General features: G+C 36.5%; 1 protein-coding gene across 18 annotated transcripts in view; it reads right to left on the reverse strand.

The window, feature by feature from the left end:
- DLG1 (discs large MAGUK scaffold protein 1) overlaps positions 1–21016 on the reverse strand; it is a gene marked incomplete at both ends in the record, with an annotated part of 129503 nt that overhangs the window by 20051 nt on the left and 88436 nt on the right. For 15 of the 18 annotated variants that reach the window (XM_079539470.1, XM_079539469.1, XM_079539467.1 and 12 more), the window contains 6 exons: positions 2941–3055; positions 12950–13052; positions 14224–14380; positions 16355–16481; positions 20109–20253; positions 20706–20842. In XM_079539470.1, coding sequence (XP_079395596.1) covers positions 2941–3055; positions 12950–13052; positions 14224–14380; positions 16355–16481; positions 20109–20253; positions 20706–20842 — 784 coding nt within the window. Of the gene's footprint in view, positions 1–2940; positions 3056–12949; positions 13053–14223; positions 14381–16354; positions 16482–20108; positions 20254–20705; positions 20846–21016 lie in introns of those variants that run through there. The other 3 variants (XM_079539476.1, XM_079539466.1, XM_079539475.1) reach the window with 2 other exon arrangements.

Raw genomic sequence — 21016 nt, forward strand, 5'->3', positions numbered from 1 at the left:
GAGTTAGTCACTGCTGAATTGCTATATTTACACAGTCCTCCAAGGACTGCTTGCTATTTATCATATATACATGCAATTAAGGAGAAAAATCTGTCCTTTTACTTTAAGTTGCATCCTCAACCAAACACAACCATTTTTTCCTTAACATTACACAACACCCCCACAATGCTGTTTGCAAGCTATCTATTCATGAGGATACCATGGTTCAGTTGCATGGATACAGTGATGCAGCTCATTTTACTCATTACTTTGGTAATATGACTTTGAGAAATCACCACAGATTATTATTCCCAAAGTCTTTTATTTCAGAGTTTTTCTGCAACTGTGATCAAATGTCTATAAACATACCTCTGCTGGACTTACTATTTAGTTTAGCTTACACTACATGATTTTAAAGGCATATCCAAAAAGCCCAAAAATTACAGAATAAGTTCAACATCAGTTACTGAGACTAGTTTTGAACTAGCTCAAGTAAAAGTACAGAACATACCAAAGTAACTTACAGAGCATAAGTGGGACAGCCAACATGTTCTGTCAGTATCTAGCAATATGTTCAAAGATCCTTGAAAGTTATTTCACTGAGGTCAAAAATTGCACTGGAAACCAGAGAACAGATGTGAACCCGCCCTGCGTGTAACCACGTTGCCTACCAGACTTTGGCATCTTTAGATACGATGACAAGATTAGGTCTCAAAAACCATAGCAGCACTCACTGAAAAGGGACGTGGGTGGAGAACTACTTTTCACAAGGAATTTTTGCATTTTAGATTTTTCTTCTAACTTCTAACAGAGCTGATTAGCAAGTTTCAAAAATCTTTCTTGGAAACAGAACCACCAGTTTCCACGGGGCTGCTGCCAACATTCTGGAGAAGGCTGCACTTTTGGCAGCTGACAAAGTCAGAAGCCCATCCTCAACCATTCCCAGGTCATTTCCATCAGGAGAATAAAAGCCACACAGATACAAAACATTTGTCAGGGGCTTGAAGAACTAGACGAATGCATGAACTGGAATGTAAGCAGTTTAAAATCTGTAGCTATAAGCTATAGCCAACAATGCAAATTGAAAGTGGTTGAGATTGTTTAGGCCTAATTATACCATAAGCACTAAAGTGATAAACTTTGTGATTGTGGATATTAAGGTCTCACCATCATACCCATAAGCATACATAACACATGTACATTGCACAAAGCTTGCCAAGGGGAAAAATCATCAATATTGTAATATCATGATGACTTAAAGACTGATGGCAAAAATGCACAACTGCCTAAGTGGATCCAAACCTGAGCAGCTATGCTGCCCCACCACCACCAGACAGACCTCTTTGAACCAGCAGTTGTGTTTGTGCAGGTGTATGTACAGTGTACAACCAGAGATGAACTGAGTGAAATACAGTGCTTTTCTTGGAGGTTAAAGTTACTATCACTTTATTTAAGCCTTTATTCTGGGTCCTCACGAACGCAGAAGCAGGTCAAGAAAGTGCATTGGGGGGAAAGCAGGGACAGGGGAGAAATAACTGCAAATGACAGAAGTCTGGTGGAAGATTAACCAGAGTCACCATGCTAAAGAAGTCCTTAAAAGATCTGCTGCTGCATTAAAAACCCCCTATTGGCTTCTAAAAAAATCAGCTCTGTTCAGCAACCTGTTATTGAATATAATGGAGATAAAAATTGACTATTATAAACCAATTTACTGCGACTTTCACAGTGAAGAAGTAGGATTTCACTGCTTACAGCTAAGACTATATTTTCAAGCAGCATTTCACTTGATAGCAATATCACTCAAAGCAGATCCTAAGACTCCTCTCTCCTAAGCTGTACCTATTTCTGAAAGGGACCTTGCTTATAGTGATCAGGGAACTACTACAGATAAAGTGCATTTAATCAGGCTCATTTTTCTGTTTTGATTTACTCTGCGGCACTGCAAACAGATAACAAAGCACAACTGGGAGACAGGAACTGTTTGAGGTGGATTCTAAAGGGGCAAAGGCATTGGAGCCTGAGCCGAAGATTTTTGCAGGTAAACCAGTGAGGTCCTGCAACATTTTAAATCAAATTTAAAGCAAGAACCATCACTAACAAAGTCTTGTGCAAATACATTCTGGACTCTTTCATGAAGCTACTGCTGGCTCTTATTCAACTCAGAGATGAGTCAGATTGGGAAACTCCAACATCAATTTATCTTTTAAAATTCAACCCTTCAATCCATATTTCTCATTTGAAATGTTACACCTTATCAGTATGTCATAACTGATCTAGGAGTAAGGCTCACCTTGCCAGAATTCCCTGGGGAAACTACTTATTTTCTTAATTATTTCACGTTCTTATTTTTTCACCACTCCTTATATCTCCACTTCCTTTTAGACTTCATGTTTGATTTTGCATGAAAAAAATAAGGAAGGATATTCAACTTATTCACTCTGATGCATTTGATCCCTTGTTTTCCAAGGAAATTATTCTGTACTACAATTCTATCAAATTTCTTGATACAAACTGACAATATGACTAAGGCAAGCTGAAGAAAATCAGATGGCAACCTGTCAAAGCTTAAGCACAGATTAGAAATCAAAATGTAACAAAGAGGAGAATATGCAGAGTTTTGTCACAAAAACACAAACTGAGTTAAGCCAGATGTTAAGACATCATGTAGTTTGACTTAAAAAGATAACTATGTGTTTACTGAAGGATAATCTCAGACTCGGGACAAAAAGCAAGTAAATGCACCACTTTTCAAAGTTCTCAGTGCTAATACTACTTTTCCAGTTGTGTTACCATTTTTTCAGTTGTATTACTTTAATCAAACTGAATTAAGTTTTGTTTTTAATATGTTGCAATAACAAAAACATCAAGTTCAGCAATGAGCGAGTATACAAAAATATAGAAATGCTAAGTCTTCAGAAAAGCAGGAAAACACACTTGTAATATGATAAAGAAGATGATTACCTGACATATAGGGATCTCTTCTGGCTGGTTCGCAAAGATCCTGATCCTGAACTAATGCTACTGTTCATCATCTGCTCCCGTAAATCATGTATTTTAGCTTCAAAACGGCTGTATTCTGTAAGAGAGGGAAGCACTGCTATTAATTTTCTCTGTACCTCTGAGGATTAAATTACTCAGAAAAATACTGAAATTCTCAAAAATTAAGTATTTGTTAGAGTTTTGTTTTTTTTTTTTAATGCAAGAAAAAGCTTGAAAGTTCTAATGTTTTAATTATGCTTCTTTTCTGTAATTAAAAGCTATATAAAGTCTTACATTCATCAACTGAAATTGAGTTTAAAATAAAGCAAACAAACAAAAGCAAATATCTGTCACAGAGATTTCATCATTCATTCTACAGTTTACAGTGACCAATCCTTCCTAATTAAAACATAACTCTATCAATCACAGTAATAAAAACACAGAAATTTTACACCATGACCAAAAATAAAGCTTAGAATATGTACCTGAAATGCACATATTTATAATCTAAATTATATTTTTAAAATGCTAAGATGTGAGAATTACAAGTTTCTGAAAAGTTGGAATTGAATTGATACTTCAGAATTGCTGGACTTGAGTAAGATGATTTAGCAGTACAAGGTGGGGAATATGCGAAACATTATCTGAATAAAACAATGCTCCCATGGGACTTCAAGGAAGGAAAAGAAGTCCAGAATTCTGGCACAAATCTCAATCCAATTGTAAACAGCATGAAGACATTCAAACTCCCTCCATATAATTATGTCCAATGTTAATCCTGGAAAAACGGATTGTGTTCTTAAGCAGCACTGTGTACTAATAAAACTAAGATAAATACAGTTGATTTTATCTACAAAGGCAGACAGCAAAATAGCAATAGTTTCTTGAGGGCAAACATATCCTAAAGCGAGGTACTTACGTGTTGCCAGCATGAAATATGAACTCAAAACAAGTAAGTTTTTCCTTCAGTTCAATAGTTTGGACTTCAGGATAAACAGATCCACTTCTAAAACCTTTCTAGTCAAGGGAAATGCTCTACAGCCACCACCTTCGCCAGCAGACCACGTGATGCGAGATTATAACAAGTCAACATTGGGAGAGCCAGGGTGTGCACAGCCAGCAGCTGCTGAGCTGGGTAATTTGTGCTCTTCTCCCTTGCTGCACCTCAATCCCTGTGGGCATCAAATTTACTCAAGATACGCAAGACTGATTAAAAGGGCTCTAAAATGCAAAAAATCTTGAGGAAATCTCTGAACTGCACTTCTTTGAGCAGCCATCTTAAAAACCACAATTTATCCTATTATGTTCTGTAGGACTTTCTCCCCACACATTCATCAGGCAATAAGCACCAAAACGTACAGCAATGGTGTCTTTGTACAAATGAGGTCTGGATCAAACAATTTACCAGCACTAACCAAACTGATGACAATGCCTGACTGTTTCCACACTACTGATGTTATTACTGATATCAAAGGAATTCAGCATGACAAGATGGCAATGTAAGAGGAATGTGAGAAAACAGGATTTTTTAGAAAGCAACATCCCCTAGGGGAAGGACCCAGATACAGAAAGAAACATCTCCTCCTGCTGTGCCACTGCTGCACCACATGGTGTGGGTAAGTCCCCTCATTTTCCTCAGCTTTTCCCTTTCCTCATTGCTGATTCTCTTATCTACTTAGACTGTAAGCCCTGAGACAGGAACCCACTTTTCACAAGGACTAATCTAAACAAGATTTTAGACAGCACCTGCATATCTGCATTTCATTTATATGAACACACAGGTTCGTTTCTAACAGCTGCTTTGTCTCTGTTTTAGAGGTAAAATTATATAATAATGACTTAAAAGGGCAATAGTCTCACTTTACAATAACAAATGGGGAGCAAGCACTATGTTTATCAAGAGACAGGTACCAAAACACAGGAATGAATCTGAGACATGCCAAACCTTTTCACACAACGAGACACTGCAGGTAGCTCATTTCCTTCGTTAGCTTCTCTCCCTAGACAAGACATGGCCACATTTCAGAACAGCTGATAGCCAGTTCCTGAGATAAGGGAGAACGCGGTGCTAGTCCTTATGAGGAGACTGAATGCTGCCTAGAATGAGGTTCTCTGAATTCTTAACCACTCATCTGAGTCTACTGTGAAGGGATGTGCTTTTTATTCATTTTTAACCTGCCCATTAATTAATTCAAATCAGTGCATCACTAAGAACAAAAGTTTCCAAGCACATTGTCTACTGACTGAAACATGGCTTATCTGAAAATTATTTATCTGCTCTAATTAAAACAACAAAGAAGTTAATAATAAGGCAGAACATCGTTACACAGTTAAATTCATACTGTCAGGATCGCTTGCATGGTAGAAAAACATTTTATTCATTCTGCAAAACTCTTTTGTCTATGAAACCGACCATTTTCAATGTCACCATTTAATTTATAAGAAATCAAAATTTCAGACAAGGGGTCTGAGCAGTGAAACTCTCCTGGACTGCTGCTCTGGTGAGCCACAGGGATAAGCAGAAAGATGGTGAATTGTCTATATCGGCTGTGGAAGGTGAAAAAGAGGCAGCTATGACAGTTACTTTGGTCTGGAACACACAAGCTAGCAAAGAGAAATAAAAGAACAGAAGACTACAACAAGGGATAGAAAATTCAAAAGGAAAAACAATTCATGGAAGCATGGATGTATGCACTGGGAACAGATGGCAGCACAGCACTCAGAAGCAGAGATTCCTACATATACTAAACCCACTAAGAGCTGAAAAAGTTCACTTTAATTAAAAAAAGTATGCCTCTTGCATCCCTCTTACCATCTGTCTGTGGAAAGCCCTTCTTTAGTGAGCCCCACTGGATCTGTCAAAGCAGCTTCCGCTGAGAATTCTGTGCTGTTTTTTTTCCCCTCCACTCTCAGAATACTCACAATTCTCCTTTATGTGCTGCCTACAGACACACTGAGAAGCAGAGCCTGGCAGTAAGTTAGAACAGCCACCATCACAACCACCTTGTACTGACCTTCCACGTGCTTCCAGTTCTCGGCTGGTGAGGCAGGACTGGCACAGCATGCAGTGCAGTGAAGCTGTATTTACGAGCTCTAGTAATGAACTACCTCTATCTCTTGACTATCAACACTGATATTTGATAAATTCATAGGTACAACTCATGTGATTATTACAGACTGTAGTACAAATTTCAGGTGGTAGAGAAAGCTGTGGAGCGTATGCCACTTACTATGACCACACAAAAACATGTGCCAAGATGTTACGTATGAAAATATACAGTAAAAGCATTTCAGGTCATCTGGGGAGAGAGCACTTAGCTTCAACACCAGACTTTCTATATTAACGTGGACTGAGACAACCACAATGCATTCCATGTGGTGGCTTTCATACATTCACGCCTCACTAACCACTTGAAAGACCCCAGCCATGCAATTTCAAAATAGACTAAAAAATTGCATTTGTATTTAGTTAAGAATTCTTCCCACAGAACCTGCAAAATCCAGAATGAGACTACATCCAGCCACTGCCAATGCTGAATTTACCTAGAACACACATTTACAACTTGCAAAAGGCTGACAACTTCTTAAAGACTAGCAATTTTATTTATTATCTTAAATAGCAGAAGTGAAGATTTAAAGGATTAAAACACGAGTAAGCTGCTTTACAGTGTTATCTATCAGGACTATTTATAGCAGAACCCTTCTTCGAAGATTAATGGGACAGACTTTAAAGGTACTTTAATTGACTAATCTGGATTATTCACAAATCAGTAGAACCAGGTACAAACAAGCAGGAAAAAAAAAAAGGATGAGTAGAGATCACATACCTCACAACATGATAAAACAATTTTTTCTAAAATATTTTAAAATAGTTTTCATTTTTTGAAATTGAGAAATGCTTTTAAACCACCACTGGCTTCAGCAATTCATGTACTCCACCAAAATATGATTGAAGCTCAATCTCTTGATATGCAACAAATACGGAAATGTAAGTTCTGCAAAAACATTGTTACCCATATGCTGCTTTTACAAATGGGAGACTTGTATTTCCAAGACAAATGTTCAGAAAAATCCTTTGCTCATGGACATTAAAATGCTACCACTTCCCAGAATGTAGTTATTCTGTTTTAAATGCCACAAGAAAATAGTGCATAAGAAGCAGCATCACAGTGAGAAAAATTGGCTCACTCCTGGCCATTGAAAGGTAAGCTTTAACAAAGCATTACTTCTTTTGACTCATTCGCTTTAAAGACAAAGAAGAATGAAAGACTACAAGGATGTTGTACTTGGATCTTATTTTCAGTCAATGTATACATTCCACCAAAGCAAAAAAACAAAAAAAAAAACAAAAAAAAAAAACAACCAAGGGAAATGGAAGTAAAAAAACTGGCTAATTAGGTATTTGAGATTCAAACTCCTGATACATTTTGCAGTGGTTCGCCATGAATCACTTACATTTACTTTAATCAAAGTAGAAGAATGTGCCTGTATCAGTAACATACATAAACAATGCAAGTTCAGAAGAGATGTTTTGTTTTGGTTATTTTGTGTTGTGATCTGTTTCCTTTTTTTTGGTGTTTTTTTGTTGTTGTTGTTTTTTTTTTTTCAGAACACATGAAAATCATCTCTTGAGGACTTGGCTTCACCTGCTGATCTTACACTGATCCTCCCAATCACCTAAGAACATTGGGCTAATCTGATCCCTAAACCATCTCACTATTCTTTCAGAGAAGAAGTGGATACACAGAGACAGACTTGATCACGTGAAATATAGAGAAAAGTGTAGATTTTAAATTCTAAATAACAGGCAGCTGATAGTTGATGTGAAAAAAAAAAAAAAGCACAAACCTGTTCTACTAGTTAAAATACCTTTTATGTTTTAAACTTCAGGTCGATTGTTGGGAAACAAAGCACTGCTATCATTTCCTGTTGTAAAAGGCTTACCTGCATTTTGCCTCTATTTTGAAGGAAGGGTCAAGTGAGCAACAAAAGAATGCCGATGCCTGCTTTTGTTTTCCATGACCTCTAAGAGCATTCTTCACAATTATGTGCATGTAACTGACATTAGTAAAAAACATGAACTTAATTGACCAGTTTTGAGGTAGGAGACTTTAAGAAAGAAAAAGTGCTTAATCCACAAAATGATTTCCTACCCAAATTCTATATTTTAAGTATTTTCATATTTTAAATGTATTTCTTTGGCTATTTTTCTTATTTTAAAATGTTTGCATGCACTCAACCTACGCAGAGTTGCGGTTGTATTCTGGCACCTCATCCCTTGTCAAATGGCCAAATCTAACCTTCCAGAAATGTTGAGGTAACCTGTATTATTATGTTGCTCTCAAAACACCAGCGAGTGTTTCAGATGACCTTTTAACTTCATTGGACATAATGGAAGTGGAGATGTCCATGTGAAACGACAGGAAGAGGAAAATAAATCCCTCCAGAGGCTGCATGTCTCTGGACAGCCTTATACTCCCCCTTGCTGCTCCTCTTCTCACTACATTCCCTTCACACACTGCTATGTATCACGATGGTTTCAGCAACCAGCTCTGAATAGACAGTCCAAGAGATACACAGAAATTTAAATGGCTTAGAGCTTCCATTCATTCTTTCACACTATTATCATATTTTTTCCTTACTATCCTGCATTTGTGGAAAACCTGAAGAAGATATCAATAATAAAAAAAAAAGAGAGAGAAGGCAGAGTGGAACTGAGGTATCTGCAGAATTAGAGAACAACAGAAAAATGTAATGTAATGGTGCAGAAACCTCTACAAATGAGAATGGTTCATCAAATGCTTTTGTGCACCAGAGGAACATTGTCTTCTTAAAACTGCTTTGGGTAATGGTTCTTTGCTTTCAGTAGAACTCACTATAAAGCAAAATCCCATTTTATTCACAAATGATGTCCTAAAGGGAGATAGAAATGTGCAGTGCCACAGGGAGAATAACAAAAAGGAATTCAAAAGGAAGAGGAAAATGAGAACAACATCCTGACTTACTCATCAGCTCTACAGGGTAATTCCTATCTTCCAAGCTTCTGTTCTTTTCTACCTTTCAGCAACACTCAGCCCTAGCAGTTAAAACCAAGTGCTCTCTCTGATAAGCACACAACATGTGCGTGCATGTACCACACAAGTACGTGTGAGTCCAATCCAGTACGACTCAATGTCTCACTGCATCTGAATTTAGGTGAGTTTTAAGGTAAATTGTAAAATGTGCCAGGAGAAGACAGAAGCCAGCTGGCTACAGTTGTGGCACAAGTGTACAGAAGTGGTGCATGATGTACAAGCCACTTTAGTGAACAAGAAAATACTTACACTTTTCCTCTTTGGCTTTCAGCTATTCCAAAGCATGGGTAAGTGTCTGAAATGTGATTGAGTATAGGAGGCAAATTTTGTAAGGCATCGCTAAAATCACTGAATGTTGCTGAAAATAAAACTCATGCCCAGAAGGATATTCTAAGGTATAAGATTACATTTCATTGTTTCAGTTTCATTGTTTTCTGATTCTATAACCAAGGAACATCTTAGAGATTTAAAAGAAAAAGAAAGTCAGTTACATAACCTGAGCCCAAATACAGTAACAGCAGTACCATTCAGCCATGTTAGCCTATCTAGGGAGTAGTAACTACTGCTCACTAAACTATGCTGTCTAACTGGATTCGAGGAGATTGGGATATGGAAAATTCAATATCTTCCATGGCAGGAGTTTTCCAATGATTTTTATTTATTTACATTAAACAGCCTACTGAGGCTTTTATAGGAGAGAGCTGCCAGCAAAGTTTTTGGTTTTGTTCTTCCCAGAAACCAGAGCAGAAACACAGGAGGGGAACTTCTGAAAGAGCAAATGTTGCAGGACGCTGCAATACAAATTAGCATGTTCAACCACATCTGTGAACATACAGACTGTCATATACAGTTACAGGCAGTGAAGTGAGCTGGTCCCAACTGTCCCAAATGCTCCTATCATACTGAATTTATTTACCCAGTTATAATGAGTACTGATGGATGTCTAGAATCTCCTTGATCTGTCCTAGCTATCAGCCTCTTTTACTAAAATCCTACTGGAATCATAAATATAAATAACACAGATATGCAATACAAGCAGTTGGAATTGATACTCTTCATCTTTAGGAAGACATTTGAGAAACACCGATGACAAACAATACTTTCATGCTCTATTCATTTAAATACTTTTTAACCTTTTCTTGAATGGCAGAAACAAAAAACAGAGATAGAGTGTATCATTCCCAACTTAACTGAATCAAGTTAGGGGAAAACAAGACAATCAGCAGCTATAATCCAGGAAATTTCAAGACAATCAGAAAATATAAGTATTTTCATTAAATACTCAATATTAGTGGGATTATAAATACTCAATATTAGCAGGATTCCAAGTAGAAAATATTCTACTTGGAAACCTGTATCTCAAGCAGAATGCTTTCCTACAATAAAAAATAATCAGGAACCTTTAAGAAAATACTCTTTTTACTGATTCCTAAGCAATAACTAGTGAATATCTTATCCAAACGACTTCCTACACCAAATCTGAAAGAAGCTGACAGCTAGAGTTCCACTCAACGTTTTTTACAAAAAGTAAGAAAATGACAGAGATGACGAAAGTCAGACATAAGCAGCTAAAGCTCTCTGAAGTATGTTGGCCATGTGTTACTTCATACTCTGTCTCCAAACTACAATGGATCTCAGTCTCCTCCACACACTTTTCTTCTGTGGCACACTTCAAAAGGATAAGGTAAACCCTGACATGCTTCCAACATTCCCACTCCAAACAGGGATTAAAGCATTACTCCAGAGGGAAAAGCTGGCATGTGGACAAAACATAGCTGGAAAAAAGATCCTTCTAAGGATTTTTTCTAAGGAAAAAAATCCTTTATAAGAAAAAAAGATGTCAGATGCCTGTCTAAAACTTAGGATATTTCAAGAAATATCTCCCACAACTACTTTTTCAAACAGGCCCTATAATTCTCTGAGATCCATACTCTTAATACAGCTCAGCTGCACACAGGTTTGGTCCCTATGCTCCAGTAACCATACAGTAATAAGTGCAGCTTAGTTTGAAGCCTCCAAGTGACAGTTACTGAGAAATCTGTAACGGAGGCAAGACTATGTTGCTCTAGGCAAACCTGTGAGCAATAAGTCAAAATCCCATCGGTCAAGCTCCTCAAAACGTGTTTCAAGAAAATGAGTTATCCACTCGGACAAGCAGTAATGAAGAAAGCTGTTTTTCCAGTGTAGAAAGAGCAGGAACCATCTAAAATGCTTAGTTCTTTCTTAGGAAAAGTGACTTCCAACCTTTGGAGTATGAAGGAATCCTTTGCTTTTATAAGCATGAGTGCCAGAAAAAGAGAACTGAAAAACTGCTTCTTTTAGATGAAGTCTGAACACATTTTTTTGGCAAGGAAGAAATAAAGTGATTGCGTCTTGGAATATGTTCTAGCAGAGAAACATTTGTTCTGCTACTAGGAACCACTTCTCAAAATATCTTTCTGGCAGAAGAAACAGTGATCAAGAATGCCCTCTTTGTACAAAAAAAAAAAAAAAAAAAAAAAAAGTGGCCTGATTCTCAAAAGAACAACCCACAAGTAAATAAAAGCACAAGTTTTAACTCTTAAGAAGTAGAAAGATCATTACGTTTGGGGCTACTGGGTGTAACAATTTGGCTCACCTACAAGAACACTGTAGAATTAACAGAGGATAGGCCAAATGCACATCAACAGAAACACTTGATAATTCAGACACAAAACCTAAACAAACATGCCAGAACCAATGCTGACCTTTCTATTATTCCCATGCCTGGAACAGAACAGTCTACAGACTCAACATGTGAACAGGATGCACACAAAAGACAACACAGGCATTGACCATATGGGCTGGCTGCAGGGATTTGACTGTGAAGCAGACACAAACAAATAAGTTGGCCTTATTACTGACAAGAGTTCCTGGATCCGTGAATGTGTGATGCAATGTTGACACAGGTGGAGAGGAGGGAAATATGAAAGCTAACATTTCAAAGGCTCAGAGAGAACAAGATAAGAAGGGTAAAAGAAATATGACAGGAAAGCAGAAAAAGAGAATGAAAAAGAGTGTGCGGCAGTGAGCTACCTAACAATTTCAGATGAATATGGCAGTTCTTAATGTCCACACAAACACCTACACTTGCTAACAGAAAAGTTTCAAGCAGACAATTCAGTGCAAACAAGATTTAGTTGTGTGCCTTCAAAGTTAGTAAAACCACAGAACAAGCTGTTGACAACAGTTCATAACAAGCCATGAAGAATGTCTTGTCATATGCATAATAGTACATGACCTTACAGACTCCAGGTATGTATAACATTTTATATGACTGAATTGTTGAAGTTCTCAAATAGATAAAGGCATTTGAAACTTGCTGTACAAGCGCATGAGGACAATACTGCATTGTGATGAGACAAAATTATTTTGCTTCTGCGGAGTCCAGAAGGATGGTTAATCAGCACCCACTACAGTCTAATCCAGATCAGAAGAAATTGCTAGATAAGTGGAAATACCAGATTAGCATGAGACAGAGGAATGAAAATCTGATGGTTTCTTTAGGTCAACACAACAGAGTAGGAATTAGTCCTTTATCCTCCTACTGATAAAGAAAATAGAACACCATATTAAAAGGTAACGAGAGTAGTAAGATGTAACTAATGCCATGGTATTTCTACTCAGTTGTGGATTTACTGGCTTAACTTTCACATCCTGACAGTGTTATCATTTAGAAAAGAAATCAAAATTCTGAACACAAACTGAGCAAGTAACATACCAAGCTTTGGCACTAACACTTACTTGCAATTACCTAACAGTAAGTATCAACATCTATTACATACTTGTTTCTGTTATGCTCAAAAGGGGTTAGGTGGGGATGGGATTTGAAGACTTTCAAATTATCTGATTTTCAAATTACAGAAGTGAAACTCAAATGTGTATGGAAACTATCTTACCTTCTGGGCGGTACTGAGCCACAATAGTTACTGCTTGGCCTGCATTCTTCAAAGCTGTTGCTGCTTGTTCATGGGTGGCTGCCTTCAAGTCGACTCCATTTACCTACAAATTATACACAAAATCCTTTTTATCAAAATAAATGTTTGTGTTTATTATTATCATCACAAATACAGACTCATGAGCAAAAGAGAATTAATTTGATACAAACAAGTTTCTGTGTCTTGTGAGATTTCCCTGTTTCCTGATTACGAGCTAGTTAATGTAAGTGAAAATTAGTGAAATCAAAAGGCAGTGAATCCTCTCTCGCATACAATCATCTGTTAAGAAACAAATAATCACAGTATATCACTTCATGAATTTATTGTTGCTAAATCAATTTTCTTGTTTAAGATCTTTTTCATTCTTTTTAAGGACGTGCACTGAATGCTGCCTTCTGTGATGGCTCACATCACTTTTCCACAACAGGACTTCAAGGGAGCTCCTTAGTAAAAGCACGCCCACAGATCACTGTGCTTAAAATTCAGTAGCAGACCTCATCCTCCATGCTTTCAATGCAGCCATTTTAAAAAGTGTCAGAAAAAAAAAAAAAACAAAAGAAGCAGAAACGTGCCACATTATAGACCAAAAGTGTTTTTCATTGCTACAAGTAAAAATAAAGATGTACTTTACTAACAGAATTTTAATGACAGCAGAGCCAATTTTTTTTTCTTAGATTTCTACCAAAACACAATGTAACTGTTCTGAAAAATTGTTTGTAAATTAAGTCATTTCAGGAAGAAACACAAGATCTTTATGACCTTCAGTACTAACACAGGAAAAGTCCTCAGACAGGTACGAGATGGGTGCAATTAAAACCAATGGGAAGTTCTGCAGTTAATCCAGGGAGTAAAGCAATAGTTTTCAGATACCACTGCTAAATGTCTCCATCTCATTAGAAGGCTTGTTTCTGAAACCTGCATTCTTTCCATTTAGACACGCACACACCCCTCAGATATCAGTAAAAATAACTGAAAGACTTACAATTTTTCACTCTGCATAACATCTGAGATAGAATAGTGTCATTTTCATTGAGATAGAGATGAGAAACTGAGGCAGACTAACATCCACAGAGGTACCTCAGAAATACACTGGCAACTGTTCCATTGCCTCAAATTCAGCTCAGTTAATCAATGATATTATTTACATTTAAATTGTATTATCTGTCATTAGTATCAAAAGTAGGGAAAACTTTTTTTGTTGCTGGTGTTTAAAAAAAAGAAGCAAAGATTCCTACAGAAATTATACGATCGCCTTTCCTAAGTTCTCCACTGAGGTCAGCTGGTCCTCCTGCAAGGATGAAAGAGATGAAAATTCCTTCTCCATCTTCTCCTCCAACAATGTTGAAACCAAGACCCGTTGATCCTCGATGCAGGACAACCTTTCTAGGCTCCCTGGATGAAAGGAAGGAACGCCAAAGTTTAGTCACAAGTCATGAATGAAATTGAAATAAATAATTAGAAAAGCAAAGCTAAGTCGTATGAGAGAAAAAGTATTGAAAATTCACATTTCAAAAACTGTATGTTTAACCAGTTATATTTTCAAATATTTTCTATTATTATATTTTCTATATATTATATATATATATTATTATTCTACTTTGCTTGTAGATGCAAAAAAAAACCCCTTCCCGTTGCTAGGTGAGCTGAACTATCCATTTGTATGCACATATTCTAAATTCCTGTTATGCTGCTTATTCAGCACTACATGGCAATATTTAATACTTTCCATATCATTCAAGAGCCTGGAACAATCTAACAGTAATAAAAACTGAAACTTTATCAATTAAATTCTAATGGAAAAGTTAATAACAAAATGTATGTCCTTGCTGCTCTAATTCCATTCTAGATGGACAAAAAAAAATATATAGCAAAAAGAAACTGTAACACTCTCACATATATTTGCAATTTATTTACAGAAATTGTAACTGAAAAAGTTAAATCCAAACCAAGTTGTTTAATTCTTGGCTTCCTGGCTTGGATCAAGAAATGAAAGAAGAAATGCTGATCAAGATAGAAGAGTGAATTCAATAGACACAGCCAGTCGAGTCTAGTGCAGAAACCCTCCCTCCAAAAATCTGCTGTATTATCCAGTAGAATAAAAGCATGGATGATTTCAGAAACAAAAAACTTCTAATAATAAAAATGTGCACTACATTTAAAAATCACTAGAGAGCACTAAAGAACAATTAATGGACATTCTTAAATATTTGGAGAAATAAATTATTAATTTATAGGACAAACCAAGATGCTGCCTTTTTCCAAAACAAAAAATAAAATCAGGTCCGATTTTTCAAACTTCTCCATTTCTGCACTAGCTTTTAGATCAATTTAGCATCAAATTCCTAAATTTTACCTGCTATCAGATGTCAGATTCATCTTTTCACAGTATGACACTGTGAAAACCTACGTATATTGCTCCGGATCACAATAACACAACAGATAAGCTGCAGTTAGAGAATATACATATGTGGCATCTTTTTACATGTTATACAACATATCTAAGCCTCTTTCTGGGATGAAAGCAGTGGAAAAAGGGAAGGTAATTTAAGAACACCTAAAGCCCTCCTTGAATAGCCCTTACAGTTCACAGGAAGCCTAAAAATCTCAGTAATTTTGAGAAAAGCTGTACACTTATAACATCAGCAATACCATCAGAAGGACAGAAGCATTGTGGCAGACGTGCCCACCTAACCATAAGTTAAAAAATACAAAGACGTATCTGAGGCCGTCTCCGTTTCTAATACACAAAAACTCATTCTGCACCTTAACCACCTCACTTACGCTTTAATCTGGGTAGACCCCATCTCAGAAACAGAACGACATTACCCATATTAGACAAGAGTGTGGCACAGATTTCAGCATCAACACACTGAAAACACAGTCTAACATTCCCAACTTGCAGGAGAGAAAAGTAACAAAATTAGATGTGCTGTACTGAACAAAAAGATTAATGCAGTCTCCTACTGAATTGGTGAAGTACTGAACGGTTGCTAATGGGAAGGGTTGAGAGCTCTCTAGCCATTGTGGATTTACTAATCCATCAAAATAAAACAAACCCTTGTCTGAAAAATATATATTGCTGGCTTTAAAATAATTAATAATCTCTGGTCTGTTAATTCTACCATCCTAAAAAGCTCAGTCAACTCACAAAGCGCTTTGGCAGGGCATTCTGATTTTAATACTACTCCAAGAATGATACATCATGTATATTTTTTTAAAATACATCCAATTTGATTCTTAAAACAGTAATTAAATTGTAAGCAATAGATGCATTTATGCTCTGAAATATCTTTATGAGCATTTTTCCCCACAAACACATATTCTGAGCTTCCGTGGTTAACTAATGTAGCTTTTCTTCTTCATTACCTGGTAATCTCATCATCTCCAAGCATTCCCTTTGGAATTGGTGAATATCGCCCTGGAGATGCTGGGGGAAGGGACTGTCCTAAGTAGGCAGATGGAGTGATATGGTTGTCCACTGGTTGAGAATAAGCTTCAAAGAGAAAGAAAAATAAAAATAAGCATTAAGACAAGAATGAGAAAGCTGTTGGGACTGAAACAAAATATTATGTGGAGTGACTCCTAAAAACAAAATGTAAGACTTCATGTCATACTTCATTCAAAACTGGCAAGTAGCTTGCTTTTTTCTTCTAGAGATTTGATGTGGAATATCCCAGCATCTCTAAGAAACTCTAGGCTATTCTTACTATCAGATCTAAACAAGAAGAGATGTTATGTTTCCTGAACACTGAAGATAGTCATCTTGAAATGAAAGCATAGGTATTGGTAGAGATGCTCAGCCAACAGCTCACAATAAGAAACAAAGGCAGGATTGTTCTACCTCCTGTTTCCAAGGTAATAGCCATCAATTTACTGAGACAGACATACAAGCTTGTGCAAAAAACTCAACTCAACTGTACTGCAAAGATCAGCTGCATTGATTAAATGGAGTGTTACAAATATTTAGTGTAACTTCTTGTAAGACAGGCCATGAGTCTTGAGCAGTCCTCCGCATGACATGCCTAAGTTTTGCCTGAGCCACAATACCCACACTAGAAAAATTTAGCAGCTTAATCCTTACAGCAGATGGAAAATATACTATAATTTTGAGAAATTTTTCCCAGTAAGACCTGGGTTATATGCAAGCTTCTTCACATAATTTTTGTAGGAGAGATTTGGTAAATAGCTAGCTTTCAAGCCACTCAATCCACGCTGGGTTGATTCTGCATAGTAAATTCCACGTACAGACATTCTATCACCCTGACCAATGCCCTGGTAAGTGAGGTTCTCAGGTAGGGAATCATATACTACCTTAGTGCCTGCATAGAATCTGATATCAGATTGCTTTGTATTCTTTTCTTTGTCACAGCAGTAGAGTTTTCAATTTTCTAGACTGAGTTTCAGCAAGCATTAAAATGCACTATTAAATGCCTAGGTAATTTATCAGCTAGTGCTTTTACAAGTAATTAAGTGTGTTATTCCAGTATACCTTTTTAAAAGCTAGCATCCTTAGTGCTGTGCTATGGAAGCTAATCTAACCTGGCACAAAAGGCTCTCTATGGAATTCCAGAGGAAATTGAACAGAGCCTGTGCCTTTTCACAAACTCTTTTAGCTGGATATCATACCTGAAAAACAATCACAAGCAACACGATAGAAATAAAAGTAAGCCATCACTTTTTGAATCCCAAATTAGGTCAAAAGTTCAATGTAAACACTATTAGTGCAGTAAGTGGTAACAAAATTGTGTTTTGAACAAAAAAGAAAACTAAATACATAAAATCAACTTGTTTTGACAGAAAAAGTTATAGACGCTTAAGGAGAAATTCTGTGCCCAGATGCAGATCCACCCCCACTGCATATTACACAATTCTATTTAACAGGAAAATGGAATATCTGCAAACTGCTCACACTCATCACAAGTACGATCTCCAAAATGGAAATAAAATTAAAACTATGCTGCAATTTACTGTCCTTACATATTCTCCTCTTCCCGTCTTTACGCTATTTAAGCAATCACAAAGCATCTATGTTTCCAGTGAGGAAGCTGATTACTCCCTCTTTCATTACTTTTTTTCTCTGTGCACAGAGGAAATATTGCACCAATGCACACAAGCACATGTGTGCACAGGCACAAGACAAATAATTTAACATTTACTAGAAGTCAAAAGTGCATCATTAATAATGTCTTCAAAGGAGGCTTGTACATGAAATAAATAATTTATGAACTCCAGAAAGGAGTAGACACTTTGCTGTCTCTGTGATATTTTACAACATGCACACTGCAGCTACATTTGGTGGTTCTGAATAGCAAATTCTAGATCTATTCAGTAATATTCTGAACTCATACTCAATGATACAAATAAGTTACTCAACATTCCTTCCAGGATCCACTTAACAATCAACATTTATATTCAGATTACTGAGGTAATTTACATTCCCTACTGATATGACTTATTTCAGAAGGCCATTAGTTATGACTATGGAACGCACAAATCAGTTTAGCTGCCAATGCTACTAGCCAGATGGATGGCATCAATGATCGTGATCCCAAAATCTATTTCTATGAGTTCATGTTGTGCAGACAGTACAGGTACCATATCAGCAGGTACAGAGCATTGTGTTACCCTATGTCTCTGATAATTTATTTAAAAACAAAACAAACAAACAAAAAAAAAAAAAAAAAAAAAAAACCAAAAAAGCCACTACATAAGTAAAACCAAAGATGGATCTGAGCAGTGAGCAGCACAGGCATATATTTGGGCAGTAGGGATTCATGACTTTATGCTATGATGCAATTAACTTCAATGAACTGAGTCACCAGCTCATCTACCAGTTGGGAGAAATTTATTCTCTGCATAAGAAGAAAGCCTGCAGCATGCCCTTATGCATGCTGCTAGAATTAATACTTCTTTAGAAGTACTTATTGATACAGACAGTAGGAATATAAAAACAGAATTATCACCCCAAGGAGACTACGAATTTCCAGTCAGTGAACCTTACACCAAGTTAGTTTTTCGTTGATGTGAAGGTAGGGGCTCTTTTTTTCTTTCCCACAGAAACAGTGGGAAAGGCTGAATTACGGGATAAACTAGATGCCATAAGGGAAAATGGCTGCTCCTGAATCACTGACAATAGCATAAAACAGAGGATGAATAAATGAAGGTTGAAAATTAGTTTAGTATCAGTTAATGGAACCTTCAAGAACATCATTTTAATACGACAGTGAAGACACAAAACTTAATTATCTCCACACTGCAATTCAGTAGGCTTACGAATAGTTTAAATCTACTGTAGCTATCACCAACAAGGTGATCTAAGGCTTACAAGGTACTTCTAGCCTTTGTTTATTGTATTTTTGTTATTGTTCATTACGTACTGGTTTAGACTACATCACTGCTTTATTCCAAGTGTTCCTTTTTCCATATGAGGTACTACCTGAATATATTAGTGCTAAGTATTTGATATCTATTATCTGTACCTAACAGTGAAATAAATAAATAAAACCTCTAAAATTAGTAAAAAAAAAACATGCTGCTTTTTCCCCCACAACCAACTTATGGGAAGAAATGAGTACAAGTGGTTCTCAAGAAGAGTCCCCATATTTTTCATTTTATTATTGGATAAATACCAAATTAAATAAATAGATGGCAAATAACATATTTGAAAATTCTTTCTGCTCATGAGTAAGAAAAGGTTTCCTCAGTCCTACTTTAGAATGCTTGGTTATAGGGGAAAAAAAAGTCTAGAGTGAATGAAATAGCAATTGAACAAAAGGTCAGTCTGGATTAACAGAAAAAATCTTCTTTTCCAATATAGCAGTAAAAAGTATTCACAATATTCAATAAAATTTATATGAGCTATTATAAGCTATTGAAGAGTAAATCCTTCTGATATTTTAAGTGTTTAACAGTAGTACTGGAATTTGCATCAGCAAACAGCAGCATCTTTGAGGTGAGTTTCTTCTGCAGTTGCTGCCATAGTTGTTGCTTCAACCATCTTTGACCAAATTTACGTAACGCTGAGGGCTTAATTTTAAAAAGCTTTAAACTTAAAGAACCAAAATGAAGTATATTAAAGCCTTAAAGAGAAAAATATGCCACAAAGAAAAGCTGAACTTACAGTTTGTGATGTCAGGAGGGGCATAACTATCATTCATGAACATGCTGGTAGGTTTTGCAACTTTCAGATAAACAAAGTCAGAAGTGTTTTTTAAGGCAGTCACCGCTTCTTCATGAGTAACTTCTTCTAAGCAAACACTATTCACCTAAATATAAAAAAGAAACAAATTCTCAATAAAAAAAAAATGCAGGTTTTCATATGACACTCACTGAAGTGTCTTAAAGCAGTGTAGCACTGGGAGTGTTTATTATGATTCATGTACCAAAGACACAATTGGCCCAACTACGTAAAAGATTCTGTGCAAAGCTGAGCTCTTACTGCAAGTTGTGTTATGCTACCTCAGACATTTGCTGAAACTTCTCTACAACTTCTCTTTTTATTAGACTGTCAACTTACTTGTACAAAAGCAAACTCTTAAATTCTTGTTTTATCACTGGTACACAGATATGCACTTCCCATAATGCAGATTTAAAATTTTCTTTTTAATATTTATTTTTGCACAGTTCTCCACTAACACATAGCTTAATCAAAACTGAGCAGTGACCTTACTGAGTCTAAAAGTAAATACTCACAAAAAAACCTGCTGCTTTTACTTACAGCTAAAAGTTTGTCGCCAATTTGAAGTTTTCCATCTTTGTGGGCTGCCCCTCCTTCAATTATTTTGGTTACATAGATGCTGTTGTCTCCAGGTATATGCTGATTTCCTACACCGCCAGCAATACTGAAACCAAGACCTGCTTGAAGATAAAGTCATTACTCAAGAAACCTTATAGCATCCCCTAGATTCAAATGACTGTATGAATAGTAATGCTACCTGTATCATACATGAGTAAATACACATAAAAATACTAGCCTGCAGCTGAAGAAATACTGGATGCCTTTCAAAGTAAACACTATGATTTTGGAAA

The sequence above is a fragment of the Tetrao urogallus genome (assembly GCF_951394365.1).
Source record: "Tetrao urogallus genome assembly, chromosome: 9".
Taxonomy (NCBI): Eukaryota; Metazoa; Chordata; class Aves; order Galliformes; family Phasianidae; genus Tetrao; species Tetrao urogallus.